Source organism: Mauremys mutica, chromosome 10, assembly GCF_020497125.1.
Source record: "Mauremys mutica isolate MM-2020 ecotype Southern chromosome 10, ASM2049712v1, whole genome shotgun sequence".
Taxonomy (NCBI): Eukaryota; Metazoa; Chordata; order Testudines; family Geoemydidae; genus Mauremys; species Mauremys mutica.
This window is the reverse complement of record NC_059081.1, coordinates 35,737,821-35,751,833: the sequence shown is the minus strand read 5'-3', so window position 1 is coordinate 35,751,833 and position 14,013 is coordinate 35,737,821. Positions and strand designations below refer to the sequence as shown.

General features: G+C 41.2%; 1 protein-coding gene across 1 annotated transcript in view; it reads left to right on the top strand.

Moving 5' to 3' along the window:
* LOC123378511 (sodium channel protein type 2 subunit alpha-like) overlaps positions 1 to 14,013 on the top strand; it is a 189,467-nt gene that overhangs the window by 62,711 nt on the left and 112,743 nt on the right. The window contains exons 2-5 of the mRNA XM_045032407.1: positions 789 to 1,113; positions 11,084 to 11,202; positions 11,587 to 11,676; positions 13,220 to 13,348. Of these exons, the coding sequence (XP_044888342.1) occupies positions 841 to 1,113; positions 11,084 to 11,202; positions 11,587 to 11,676; positions 13,220 to 13,348 (611 nt within the window). The 5' untranslated portion in view covers positions 789 to 840. The remainder of the gene's footprint in view (positions 1 to 788; positions 1,114 to 11,083; positions 11,203 to 11,586; positions 11,677 to 13,219; positions 13,349 to 14,013) is intronic.

The following is a 14,013-nucleotide window of genomic DNA, read 5'->3' as shown; positions in this document are numbered from 1 at the left end:
ACCCGGTCCCTGCCTGTGCCCGCCCGCCCGCCCGGCCCGCATACCTGGTCCCTGCCCGTCCCCGCCCGTCCCCGCCCCACATACCTGGTCCCGGCTTCTCCTGCCGCCCGCCCGCCGGCTCCGCTTCCCCGCCCACCGGTCCCCGCCCCCGCATACCCGGTCCCTGCCTGTCCCCGCCCACCCGCCCGGCCCGCATACCTGGTCCCTGCCCGTCCCCGCCCCACATACCTGGTCCCGGCTTCGCCTGCCGCCCGCCCGCCGGCTCCGCTTCCCCGCCCGCCCGTCCGTCCGTCCGCCCGGCTCCGCTTTGCCGGATCCAGCCACGTGCAGGCAGCGCGGTAAGGGGGCAGGGAGGGGGTGGGGGGGTGGATAGGGGTTTATCTCGATCATTGGTTATCTCGATGGCTTTTGGCAAACCCCTAGGCCGTCGAGATAACAGGGTTTAACTGTAGTATGTATTGATGGCATAAACTTTATTATTTTCAAGAGTTTGATTTCTGCTTTAGGTCTGATCCTGCAGCTCCTGGTACTCAGGAGATAAATCCCATTGATATTGTGGCAGAAGTGGATCCTTATGCAGTGATCTTCAAAGGAGCCTATTGGAGTTAGGCACCCAGTTTCCTCAGGTGTCTTTGAAAAATCTCAACCTTAATGTTTTAGACAGTTTGAGTTTTCAGTTGCTGGTAGGTAAAACCAGATAAGACATTAAATAAACCCCAGGGAGTGTTTTGATTTTTGTTCCTGTTGAATGCTTGTTTTCCTAACTTTTTTTCCTTCTGTTTCTCTAGAACTTTCTTATACAAGAGGCTAAACATTAATTAAAATTTGCAGAATGAAAAGATGGCGCAGGCACTGCTGGTACCACCGGGACCTGACAGCTTCTTCTACTTCACTAGAGAGTCTCTTGCAGCTATTGAACAACGTGTCACTGAAGAAAAGGCTAATTGTCTCAAAGAAGACCATAAAGATGATGATGTCAGTGAAGAAAATGGCCCAAAGCCAAACAGTGGCCTGGAGGCAGGAAAGACACTGCCATTTATTTATGGCGACATACCTCCGGGAATGGTGTCCGAGCCCTTGGAGGACCTGGACCCATATTACATCAATAAAAAGGTAGCTGTTTACTAAGCCTATTCTTATGCCGTACCTGTTGAATTTAATGCACTATTAGACTTTAAAACCCGTAGCATGGGAGTGGCCAACTTGGCAGCCTCAATGAAAATTGTGTACGCCCTGTGATGTCACAGACACAAACTGATTTTTGTGGCCACAGTATGAATTTATTTGTAAATGTTCCGGTTTTGGTAGGATACACTGCTTTTCAGTGGTTGCCATATATTCCTCAGAGTTCTTGCCATCTGAGTTGGGAACAGGGAGTGGTTTGCCTTCTTGCTTATTGCTTCCTGCTCCCTGTTCCTGTGTGTTTCCTGGACTCAGTGTTCCAGTTAGCGTGTGCACACATAGTGTTGGGTATATGCAGCCACTCAGGGCCTGCTGCTACATACCTAGCATTTGGACAGTTATACTGTTTGTTGTTCAGGCTGTTGCTGACTTATCTGGTTCATGGTAAATACCATCGGCGTGGACTCCATGGATGCTCTGGGGCTTGAGCACCCACGGGAAAAAATTGGTGGGTGCACCCACCGGCAGCCAAGCTCTCTTCCCCACCCCAGCTCACCTCTGCCTCCTCCCCTGAGCACACTGCATCCCCACTTCTCTTCCCAACACTTGCCGCCATGAAACAGCTGTTTCGTGGCATAACAAGCTGTGGGAGGGAGGGGAAGGAGCGGGAGCATAGCATGCTCAGAGGAGAAGGCAGGGAAGAGGTGGGGCCGGGACGGGGATTTGGGGAAGGGGTCCAATAGGGGCAGGGAGGGGATGGAGTTGGGGCGGGAACTTTGGGGAAGGGGTTGGAATGGGGATGGGGCAGGAATGGAATCGGGCGGGGAGCAGGGGGGATCGAGCACCCACCGGCACCAGAAGAAGTTGGCGCCTAATTACATGTTTTGATTGACCACCTACCTGCATGTTTTCCTTCAATTTCCTTGTGTTTTGGGATGGCTGTTCTGGGGTGCACCAGCGTGTAATTTTATGGCAACTAATGCTTCTATTCTGCACCCTATGCTGCCTATACATTGTTTGGCTGTTGACTGGAGATACTTAATTTGGAACATTTCCAAATAATGTGCAGATCCTGCAATTTTCCACTGCTTAGGCTGTGATGACATTGATATTTATGATGGGTTCCTAGTTCGCAAGTCCTTCTTTGATATGGCTGTGCAGAGTCTCAACACATATTTTGAGACTGGAGATTCTGTTCTGCTAAAGAGGAAAATGTTTTTTGATGGTCGACAGCAGCCCAACAAAACTGTATGTGAGTTTGCATGTTTGCAGTGGTTGACCTAGGTCTGTGAATTTGCAGATGGTATGATGATCATGCTCAGGGATATTTTTGTGATTGGTGTAGCAAATGACCAGTTGGGCAAATGGTTACTGGCTGAAGATGCTAGAATTCTAATTTTTGATCCCACGGTTGTTAAGAGTGAGGCATTTGAGAGGGCTCAAGATGAAAGGGGTTCTGTGTCTCAGACTGCTGCTACCTTTTTGTCTACTCTTAAACCATCAGCCACTCCTACTTCTGTCTTCCAGAATCATATGACACACGTACTTCTGCCCTACAGCTTCGACAACGAAAGTTGACAGCTCCTCATTGTTTCCACTATAGTAGTATGGATCACTTGGCCAATTTCCTTGCCTGTCTAGGTAGAACTGCTATGTGCTGGTCTTGTGGGAAGGAAGGACCCTTAACATTAGTGTGATGTTGTACATTGTTTCAGAGTGATCTGAGACCTCAAGTGCATACTGTGAATGTGAAGTCACATTAAATCACCTTTACCAGGGACTCTGATATTTTCTCTATGATCTTCTCATATGGCAAGGTGCTAGAGCTGATATCCTGTATTGTCGAGATTAATGGTACACTGCTGAAGTTCATGGTGGATAAAGGTGTTGAGTTTATGAACTAACCCAGAGGGGAGAACACTTATCTGGACATTAGCCTGACTACAATTATTCTAAAAGCTTGGAAATGTGTGTGTTTTACAGACAGTGGGTGAAGATGTAAGCTCTGGGCTCTACAAAGGCCTAGCCTTGACTTCAAAATTTTACATTGTTAAAGGCAGGGCTACAGATGCTGTACCATTACTGTCCTGTGATCTCTGCTTGCAGCTTGGTGTTATGCATAAATTAACACAGGACACCTAACCTGTGGTTATGTCAGCCAGAATAGGATACCCAGCCGACCCAATGATTTATTTAATGGTAATAAGTATCAGAGGGCTAGCTGTGTTAGTCTGGATCTGTAAAAAGCAACAAAGAGTCCGGTGGTTTACCTTGTAGACTAACAGATGTATTGGAGCATAAGCTTGTGGGTGAATACCCACTTCGTCAGACGCATGTTTCCTGGTTCCTGATCCCTGGACTCAGTGTTCCAGTTAGTGTGTGTGTACACATAGTGTTGGGTATATGCAGCTACTCAGGGCCTGCTGCTACATACCTAGCATGCATCTGACAAAGTGGGTATTCACCCACGAAAGCTCATGCTCCAAAACGTCTGTTAGTCTATAAGGTGCCACAGGACTCTTTGCTGCTCATACCTAGCATTGGAGCATAAGCTTTTGTGGGTGAATACCCACTTCGTCAGACACATGGTAATAGTGTTTTGTCCATGGGATATGTGTATTCTCTGCAGTTGGATTCAAACACCAAGCCCTTTGCACTGCCTGCATGTTGTGTATCTCCTACACTTGTGGACAAGATGTGAGCAGAACTGCAGCTCATGAAAGATAATGGTATCATTTGGGAGATGAAAGGGCTCACAGACTGTAGCTTACCCACGTGATCATATACAAAAAAAATGGTAACACTTGAAGTGCACAGATTTTAGGGTACTTAATAAGTATATGAAACATGAATAGTTTCAATTGCTAGCCATCAAAGAGATGACATGCTGGTTTTTTGTTGTGTTGGATTACCGATCCGATTATTGGCAGATATCTGTGGCTGAAAGTTCGCAGTGGTTATTGACTTTCAGCATGCCATTTGGGAGGTATCAACGACTCCTTTTTGGCTTAGTCTCTGCCCCTAAGGTATTTCAGAGAGTGGTTTCTCAACTCCTTGATAATATCCAGGGTGCATATTGATATTTGAATGACACTGTTGTCTTTCCAAAGACCTTTCCTGAGCATAACGCTATTCTGGATCAGGTGCTAACTCAACTCCAGTAAGCTGGCAAAAAGCTGAATGTGGTCTAGTGCAGTTTTGCAAAAGATCCTGTAGCGTTTCTAAGCATTCTCTGTCAGCCAATAGTATGAAACTGACACCTGAAAGGCTACAAATCGTTGTTTCGCTACCATTACTCACTGATCATAGCAGTTTATTCCTTGCCCTGGGAGACCTCCTCTCCTCCATTTTAGTATCTTTGCGAAGCTGCTGTGGAATTTAACAGGGCCAGGGACAATTCTTTTGGACTAAAGAAGCAAAGCCAAGTTTTGAAACCCTGCATCAAGCCTTCTGTGGGATCCAATCCCGTGCTTATTTTGATTCATGGAAATCCGTAATGATTCAGACTAATGCATGTAATTGGTGTCTGGTGCAGTTGTGCTCTAGGAGGCATGGCTGGTTATATTTGCATCCTATACTCTCATCCCGATGGAAACAAAGTATTCCCAGATTGATCTAAAATTCTTGGCTATGGCTTTTGCTATTGTATGCTTCAAAGTCAACTTAGTGGGAAGACATTTCACTGTGTGCCTATTTTGGGCCTCTGTTATAAAACCATTGACCTGTTGAGTGTAAGACAGCTGCCATGGTTTATTCAGTTGCAGCGGTATGACTTTGATTTGGTACACGTCAAATACAGGTATAACTTACATGCCTACGCTCTTGGAAGAAATTCTCCTGGCTTGGCACCCTCATATGCAGAAACAGCAGAGTACACTATATGCTTTTTACTGAAAGATATGCCAATTGACTTAAGGCAGACTACTTGACCCCACTCTTCAAGATGCTGAACTGTGCAAGGTACAAGTGGACTGGATGGATCCAGTCCTTAAGAAAATTTTGTCTATATTCTATAAAATTTGTTCTGAGCCCTTGTTAAAGACGTGCTGCTTGACATGCAGAGGTAGCCTCAGAGATCATCCCAGCAGCATTGCAACAAACTGGCCTGGATGTGGCTTGTTAAGGACACTTGGGAGTTACAAAGATGAAGGAACTTCTGCATAGTTATGCTTGGTGGGCAAGGCTGCATTCATATATAGATTGTTGTGTGAAGGCATGCTTAGCTTGCACAATGCATAGAACTACTGGCTCCTTTGTAACTGATAGTCATAGACAGACCATGGGAGAGAACTGAAGCTGCTCAATTGGACTGTGTGGCACTGTTGATCATTATAGGCTATTACTCACGTTACCCCTTTGCAGTCATAATTTCACAAGATGCCTCAAAGGAGCTCATTTCTTTCCTAACCACTTTATTTACGATGTTTCAGATAAGGGGCACACCTTTTGTATCAAGAGAATTTGAAGGTTTTTCTGACAGGTATTGGTACAGTGCATTATAAATCTGCTGTGTACTATTCTTAAGGAAGTGAGATAGTGGAGAGACTGCATGGGACTCTGAAGTAGCATGTAGATGGCATACTGGAAGAACATCAAGATACATCCTTCCCGGTTGCACTGTGTCATGGTTTAGAGCATGTTCAGAGTACGCCTCATGAAAGTATTGGAGAAACCCCATTCTATTGGCTCTTCAGTTGACCTGTGACAACCAAGTTGTCTATGCTGATGAAAGAGGTTCATCCCATCCCTTCGCCATTCTCAAAGCTGATTCATGTAATTAGGAAATATGCAAGTCTCAGAGAGCCTATCCATGCAAGACTCCATGCATTCTATCCTGGAGAAGAAGTGTCTCTTAGGCGAGGATCTGGAAGTGTTTTAGATACTTATGATGTGATCTTGTGGGCTGCAGGGTATAGAGCATGGTGAGTGTATTTACCATAGGGAGAACATATTCTTAACCAGCAAGATATTAAATTAAGGGGAGGGGAGGCAGCATTATATTCCTGCTTATTGCTTCCTGGTCCCTGTTCTTGTTTGTTTCCTAGTTCCTGCTCCCTGAACTTAGTGTTCCTGTTCCTGTGCATGTGTGTTCATGCATAGAATTGGGGTGTGTGGCAATATATGTGAAAGAAAATGTAGACTCAAATGAAGTAAAAATCTTAAGTGAATCCACATGTTCTATAGAATCTCTATGGATAATAATTTCATGCTCTAATAAGAATATAACATTAGGGATCTGTTATCGACCACCTGACCAGGATAGTGATAGTGACGATGAAATGCTAAGGGAAATTAGAGAGGCTATCAAAATAAAGAACTCAATAATAGTGGGAGATTTCAATTATCCCCATATTAACTGGGAACATGTCCCCTCAGGAAGAAATGCAGAGACAAAATTTCTCGATGCTTTAAATGACTGCTTCTTGGAGCAGCTGGTACAGGAATCCACAAGGGGAGAGGCAACTCTTGATTTAGTCCTGAGTGGAGCACAGGAGCTGGTCCAGGAGGTAACTATAACAGGACCACTTGGAAATAGTGACCATAATATAATAACATTTAACATCCCTGTGGTGAGAAGAACACCTCAACAGCCCAACACTGTGGTATTTAATTTCAGAAAGGGGAACTATGCAAAAATGAGGGGGTTAGTTAAACAGAAATTAAAAGGTACACTGACTAAAGTGAAATCCCTGCAAGCTGCATGGGCACTTTTTAAAGACCCCATAATAGAGGCCCAACTTAATGTATACCCCAAATTAAAAAACACAGTAAAAGAACTAAAAAAGAGCTACCATGGCTTAACAACCATTTAAAAGAAGCAGTGAGAGATAAAAACGCATCTTTTAAAAAGAGAAAGTCAAATCCTAGTGAGGTAAATAGAAAGGAACATAAACACTGCCTAATTAAATGTAAAAATGTAATAAGAAAAGCCGAAGAGGAGTTTGAAGAAAGGCGAGCCAGAAACTCAAAAGATAATGACAAAATGTTTTTTAAGTACATCAGAAGCAGGAAGCCTGCTAAACAACCAGTGGGGCCCCTGGACGATTAAGATACAAAAGGAGCACTTAAAGACGATAAAGTCATTGTGGAGAAACTAAATGGATTCTTTGCTTCAGTCTTCATGGCTGAGGATGTTAGGGAGATTCCCAAACCTGAGGTGGCTTTTGTAGGTGAGTGGTTTGAGCATTGGCCTGCTAAACCCAGGGTTGTGAGTTCAATCCTTGAGGGGGCCACTTAGGGATCTGGGGCAAAAATTGGTCCTGCTAGTGAAGGCAGGGGGCTGGACTCGATGACCTTGGTTCCTTCCAGTTCTAGGAGATTGGTATATCTCCAATTATTACCTTTTATTACCTTTTAAATCTGAGGAACTGTCACAGATTGAGGTGTCACTAGTGGAGATTTTGGAATTAATTGATAAACTTAACAGTAACAAGTCACCAGGACCAGATGTCATTCACCCAAGAGTTCTGAAAGAACTCAAATGTGAAGTTGTGGAACTATTAACTATGATTTGTAACCTGTCCTTTAAATTGGCTTCTGTACCCAATGACTGGAAGATAGCTAATGTAACACCAATATTTAGAAAGGGCTCTAGAGGTGATCCCAGGAATTACAGACTGTTAAATCTAACGTCACTACCAGGCAAATTACTCGAAACAATAGTAAAGAATAAAATTGTTAGACACATAGAAGAAGATAAAAGCAGCAAAGAATCCTGTGGCACCTTATAGACTAACAGACGTATTGGAGCATGAGCTTTCGTGGGTGAATGTCCACTTCGTCGGATGCATGTGTCATTCACCCACGAAAACTCATGCTCTAATACGTCTGTTAGTCTGTAAGGTGCCACAGGACTCTCTTTGCTGCTTTTACAGATCCAGACTAACACGGCTACCCCTCTGATAATAGAAGAACATACATTTGTTGGGCAAAAGTCAACATGGTTTCTGTAAAGGGAAATCGTGTCTTACTAATCTATTAGAGTTCTTTGAAGGGGTCAACAAACATATGGACAAGGGGATCCAGTGGACATAGTGTACTTAGATTTCCAGAAAGCCTTTGACAAAGTCCCTCACCAAAGGCTCTTACGTAAATTAAATTGTCATGGGATAAGAGGAAGATCCTTTCATGGACTGAGAACTGGTTAAAAGACAGGGAACAAAGGGTAGGAATAAATGGTAAATTCTCAGAATGGAGAGGGGTAACTAGTGGTGTCCCCCAAGGGTCAGTCCTAGGACCAATCCTGTTCAACCTATTCATAAATGATCTGAAGAAAGGGGTAAAAAGTGAGGTGGCAAAGTTTGCAGATGATACTAAACTGCTCAAGATAGTTAAGACCAAAGCAGACTGTAAAGAACTTCAAAAAGATCTCACAAAATTAAGTGATTGGGCAACAAAATGGCAAATTAAATTTTATGTGGATAAATGTAAATAATGCACACTGGAAAAAATAACCCCAACTATACATACAATATGATGGGGGCTAATTTAGCTACGACAAATCAGGAAAAAGATCTTGGAGTCATCTTGGATAGTTCTCTGAAGATGTTCATGCAGTGTGCAGCGATGGTCAGAAAAACAAACAGGATGTTAGGAATCATTAAAAAGGGGGTAGAAAATAAGATGGAGAATATCTTATTGCCCTTATATAAATCAGTGGTACGCCCACATCTTGAATACTGCATACAGATGTGGTCTCCTTATCTCAAAAAAGATACACTGGCATTCCGAGAATGGCAACTAAAACGATTAGGGGTTTGGAATGGGTGCCATATGAGGAGAGATTAACGAGGCTAGGACTTTTCAGCTCGGAAAAGAGGAGACTAAAATAAAATCATGAGTGATGTAGAGAAAGTAAATAAGGAAAAGTTATTTATTTGTTCCCATAATACAAGAACTAGGGGCACCAAATGAAATTAATGGGCAGCGGGTTTAAAACAAATAAAAGGAAGTTCTTCACACAGCACACAGTCAACTCCTTGTGGAGTGGAACTCCTTGCCTCAGGAGGTTGTGAAGGCTAGGACTATAACAGTGTTTAAAAGAGAACTGGATACATTCATGGAGGTTAAGTCCGTTAATGGATATTAGCTAGGATGGGTAAGGAAGGGTGTCCCTAGCCTCTGTTTGTCAGAGGGTGAAGATGGATGGCAGGAGAGAGTTTATTCAACTCAATGTAATTTTGACTATACACGGTTTTCGCTTTACGCGCTAACCGCAGAACGGAACCCCCACGTAAGATAAGACTCGCCTGTAGTAGCAGGCAGAATTCTAGAAATATGAACAAGGAATATAGTCTCACAATATGCTACAGTTTGTCTATGACTCTGTTTGACTCTGTCTCCCAAGTATCTGCCAGTTCAAAAATGTTTATATGAACAGTCCTAATGGTAGTCACATCGTGCCACTGAGAAGACAATAAATCTATAAAACACCAGGATGTGTCTGCTACACAATTCTAAAGTGCTGCAATGATTAAGTAAGATAAACCTAATATCAGAAAGTGATTGATTTGTGCAAATGGCCATTCAGGTGCAAGGTTCCTTCCCCACTCTGAGCTCTAGGGTACAGATGTGGAGACCTGCATGAGAACCTCTAAGCTTAACTACCAGCTTAGATCTGGTTTTGCTGCCACCACCCAAATTATTTATGAGTTATTTGGGAAACTCTGTCTATCTCCCCCACAGAATATCTCCCTCCCAAGTACTATAACCCTTCTCTGGGTAGCTTTGAGAGACTTCTCCACCAAGTTCCTTGTGAAAAACCAATTCAAACCCTTGGATCTTAATCAAGGAGAAATTAACTATTCCTCTTCCTTTCCTCCTCCTCCTCCCCCATCAGTTCCTGGTGAGTCCAGATCCAACCCCCTTGGATCTTAAAACAAGGAAAAATGAATTAGGTTCTTAAAAAGAAGGCTTTTAATTAAAGAAAGAATGGTAAAAATCATCTCTGTAAAATCAGGATGGAAAATAACTTTACAGGGTAATCAGATTCATAGAGCCCAGAGGAACCCCCTCTAGCCTTAGGTTTAAAGTTACAGCAAACAGAGGTAAAACCTTTAGCAAAAGGGAACATTTACAAGTTGAGAAAACAAAGATGAAACTAACACGTTGCCTGGCTGTTACTTACAAGTTTGAAAGATGAGAGACTTGTTCAGAAAGATTTGGAGAGCATGGATTGATGTCTGGTCCCTCTTAGTCCCAAGAGCGAACAACCCCCAAAACAAAGAGCACACAAACAAAAGCCTCCACCTACCAAGATTTGAAAGTATCTTGTCCTCTTATTGGTCCTTTGGGTCAGGTGTCAGCCAGGTTACTTGAGCTTCTTAACCCTTTACAAGTAAAAGGATTTTGGTGTCTCTGGCCAGGAGGGATTTTATAGTATTGTACACAGGAGGGCTGTTACGCTTCCCTTTATAGTTATGACATGGCCATTCAGGTGCTCAAAACAGGTATTATTTGAGAGCTGAAATTCCTTGTTGGACATTCAAATTGGACCCTTAGTGTCACTAATATCATTGGGGTCAAATTTCACCTTTAAAGAGAGAGGTTAAAATCATGCTACTGTTTGATTAGTGTAATCTTCTGAATTATATTCCTCAGAGAGGGAGGGAGAGTCCGTCTGTCTAATACTTTGCCCCCAGTTTGGATTATTCTATCATATATCAGGTAAATGTAGAAATAAAGATTTCTTTTAAAAGAGAGAGTGAGACCATGAATGTCTTTTTTATTATTACTATTCCTGCTAAAATTTATGACCTGATACTTGTTTGTGTGAGTAGTTCCATTAAACCATGAAAAGTAAATGGGACGATTAATGTGAATAACAGCAGCAGACTCAAACTATGTGTTTACAGCAAAGCTGTATATCAGGCAACATAAACATAACTAAGAGTAAAAATTGCTTAATTGAGATTGAAAATGTTTGTTCATACTTTCCAAGTGTATGTTTTCCTTTTTCCAGACTTTTATAGTATTGAATAGAGGGAAGGCAATCTTCCGATTCAGTGCCACACCTGCCTTGTACATTTTATCTCCTTTCCATCCTCTTAGAAAAGCAGCTATCAAGATTTTAGTTCATTCATATCCTTTTCATGTGGTTTGTTTAGAATTGGTCTGTTTTTAGTATTTAGTAACATTGGGTTGTTTTAATATTTAAATATGTTTCTGTCCTTAATTCCTCCTCTTACAGTGAATCTGAATTAAATTAATCATATTTATTGAACCACCAATTAAATTCAGTGGAAGAAAAAGATACTGTATACTCCTAGAATACAAAATTAGCATTAGCAGCCACTGTTTTAACATTTTTCTTATAACTTTAATTGATAGTTACTTTTATGAAATTCCTTAATTTGTATCATATACATTTATTAACAGTCTATATCCTGGGAAACTGCTTACATTTCATGGGATATAGTTTCTTGCATTTAACTTGTCATTCTATGTTCCTTGACTAAAATCTACATCATTCAGCATACTTATTATGTGCACTATTCTGACTAACTGTGTATTTATGACAATGAATAACCCTCCAGATTGGACAAAGAATGTAGAGTAAGTAAAAATGATGTTATAAAGAATATATATGCTTCACAGAGATGTTGAGAATTAACTAACTAATGTTTGTACAGTGCTTTGAAAATGTAACATGATGTATCAAGAGCTGAACCTTTATTTATTTATTTATTTGTTTCTAAGATTAGATATTTGCTTTGTCACCCAGCTCTCTTTAGCTCGAATCACCACATTTTATGCATGGCAGACGCTGGTGGAAGAAAGGCTGTGACATTGCTATAATTTTAGAAATACAAAGTTCTCTTCGCTGTTTGCATAAACCACTTATCTACTTAGATATGTTCCTTTTTTACTTAGAAGGAAGATATCTATTCAAAAGAAAAATAATACTATTAGTCTCCCAAAGAGGCTTTTCTTGGCCGTCGTGAACCACCTACTTTTCTTTAAATGTAAAAATTTAAAATGGGTCACTGACTTGAATTCAAGCAAATGGCAAGTACATGCTTTACCATTTTTCCCTGATGGGTCTTGCCAATGTATCTAATTCCTGACCCCTTAAAAGTCTTCCACAAAGGGAAAATAAAATATTCCTCCAAGACACTTACATGAAAGGGCAACTCCTCCCAGGACCGTTTTCTAAAAACCTAATTTTTGACTTACCAGCACCCCTCATTCCCCAACATGGGGTATAACAAAGCTTTTACTTTATATTGTTTTTTATCACCTTCTGAGCCCTGTCCATTTGGACTTATGCTAACTAAGGATGTTGAATTTATAGACAGATATAGATGAAAAATAGCAATATGAAAAATAATTTAAACGTTCTTTACAGAAAAAATATTTTAGAAATGGTAATATATTTAGTCATACACAAGATACGTTTCTGTAGGGAGGTATAAAGAGACAACCTGCATAACTCTAACTTGAGGATTTTCCATTTGTGAGTAATGCCCCCAACTCTTGTTGAGAAAACTTGCTATCATGCAAGTTTATATATAATATATATATATAATATATATATTTTTTGTCCTTCTGCATTGTGTGAACAACTTTCTTTGGCTGGAACTGTCTTTGCAATCCATCAGTAAGTGCTGTTCCTTGCTTGGCTACAGAGATAACTGAAGAGCCCTCTTCATAAAGTGCTAAATGTGCTGCCTATATATTGCTTCAAGTCCATGCCAACTCATGCAGTGCAGATGCAGCAGTTTAGTCAGGATGTCTCCTGGACAGCCATGAAATAACTGTAGCAAGGGTTGTATCTCATTGACAGAGTGATGCATGCAGACTTATACTGCAGATTTCCATGGTGTAACTTTTCTTTAGTTAAACAGATTTTCTGTACCCTGACATTCTTTGGGACATTTTAAAAATAAATAAAAGTGACAGACAAAAAAGTGATGTATGTTAGAATGCACTGGAATCTTGTAGTGTAAGTTTAATGAACTGTCTGCTAAACTTGATTCAGTAGCAGCAAAGGCAGTGAATTTAAAAATTAATATTTTTGCATGACTCTCCTTGTGATTATACTGACACATTATTGATTGATTAGGGCCATTAACTCTTGCTTGGATTTTTTTCTCAGGTACACTTTTACTGGAATTTATACATTTGAATCCCTTATAAAAATTCTTGCAAGAGGCTTCTGCATAGGTCATTTTACTTTTCTTCGAGACCCCTGGAACTGGCTTGATTTTACTGTTATTGCATTTGCGTAAGTAAAGTAACAATTAAAAAAAAACGGACTGTGTAATGTCAGTTAGCTTTTTTGAAGTATGTTTTCGCTGTGTTTTGAGTGATTTGTAGCCAAATCTTGTTACATCTTTTACACACTTATATAATGTACAGTAGCAATGACATTCACCCACTAGTATAAAGTCATCCTTCTATCTTCACTCCATAATGAAGCCAACCTAGTCCACATTAATTAGGTTTTCAAAAACAAAATCAGGGTTGTCCACTTCATTTGAAATTTACATTTAACTGGTAGTTACTAGAGCTTATTAATGTAGGGCAAACTCCAGTGAAAGGAGAATATATTAATGTAATTCATTGGTTTTAAGATCACCAAAAAGGTCTAGATAAAAGATCCAGGTAAGTAACATAAGCTCTTGGAATACCAATGGACTACGGTCTTCAGCAGATGGGATCAAACCTGGGACCTCTGGAGCTTAGTGCATGAGCCTCTACTGCATGAGCTAAAAGCCAACTGACTGTTAGCTAAGGCTGTGGGGCAGACTCATTTTACCTCTCAAAGTGGTCTTGGTGCCACTAGATGGGACAGAACACCATACCCAGGAGGTGTGTGGGTTACACACTGTCTAAATTCTGAATAACTTTGATTTAATCCTACAGGCATGTAACAGAATTTGTAAACCT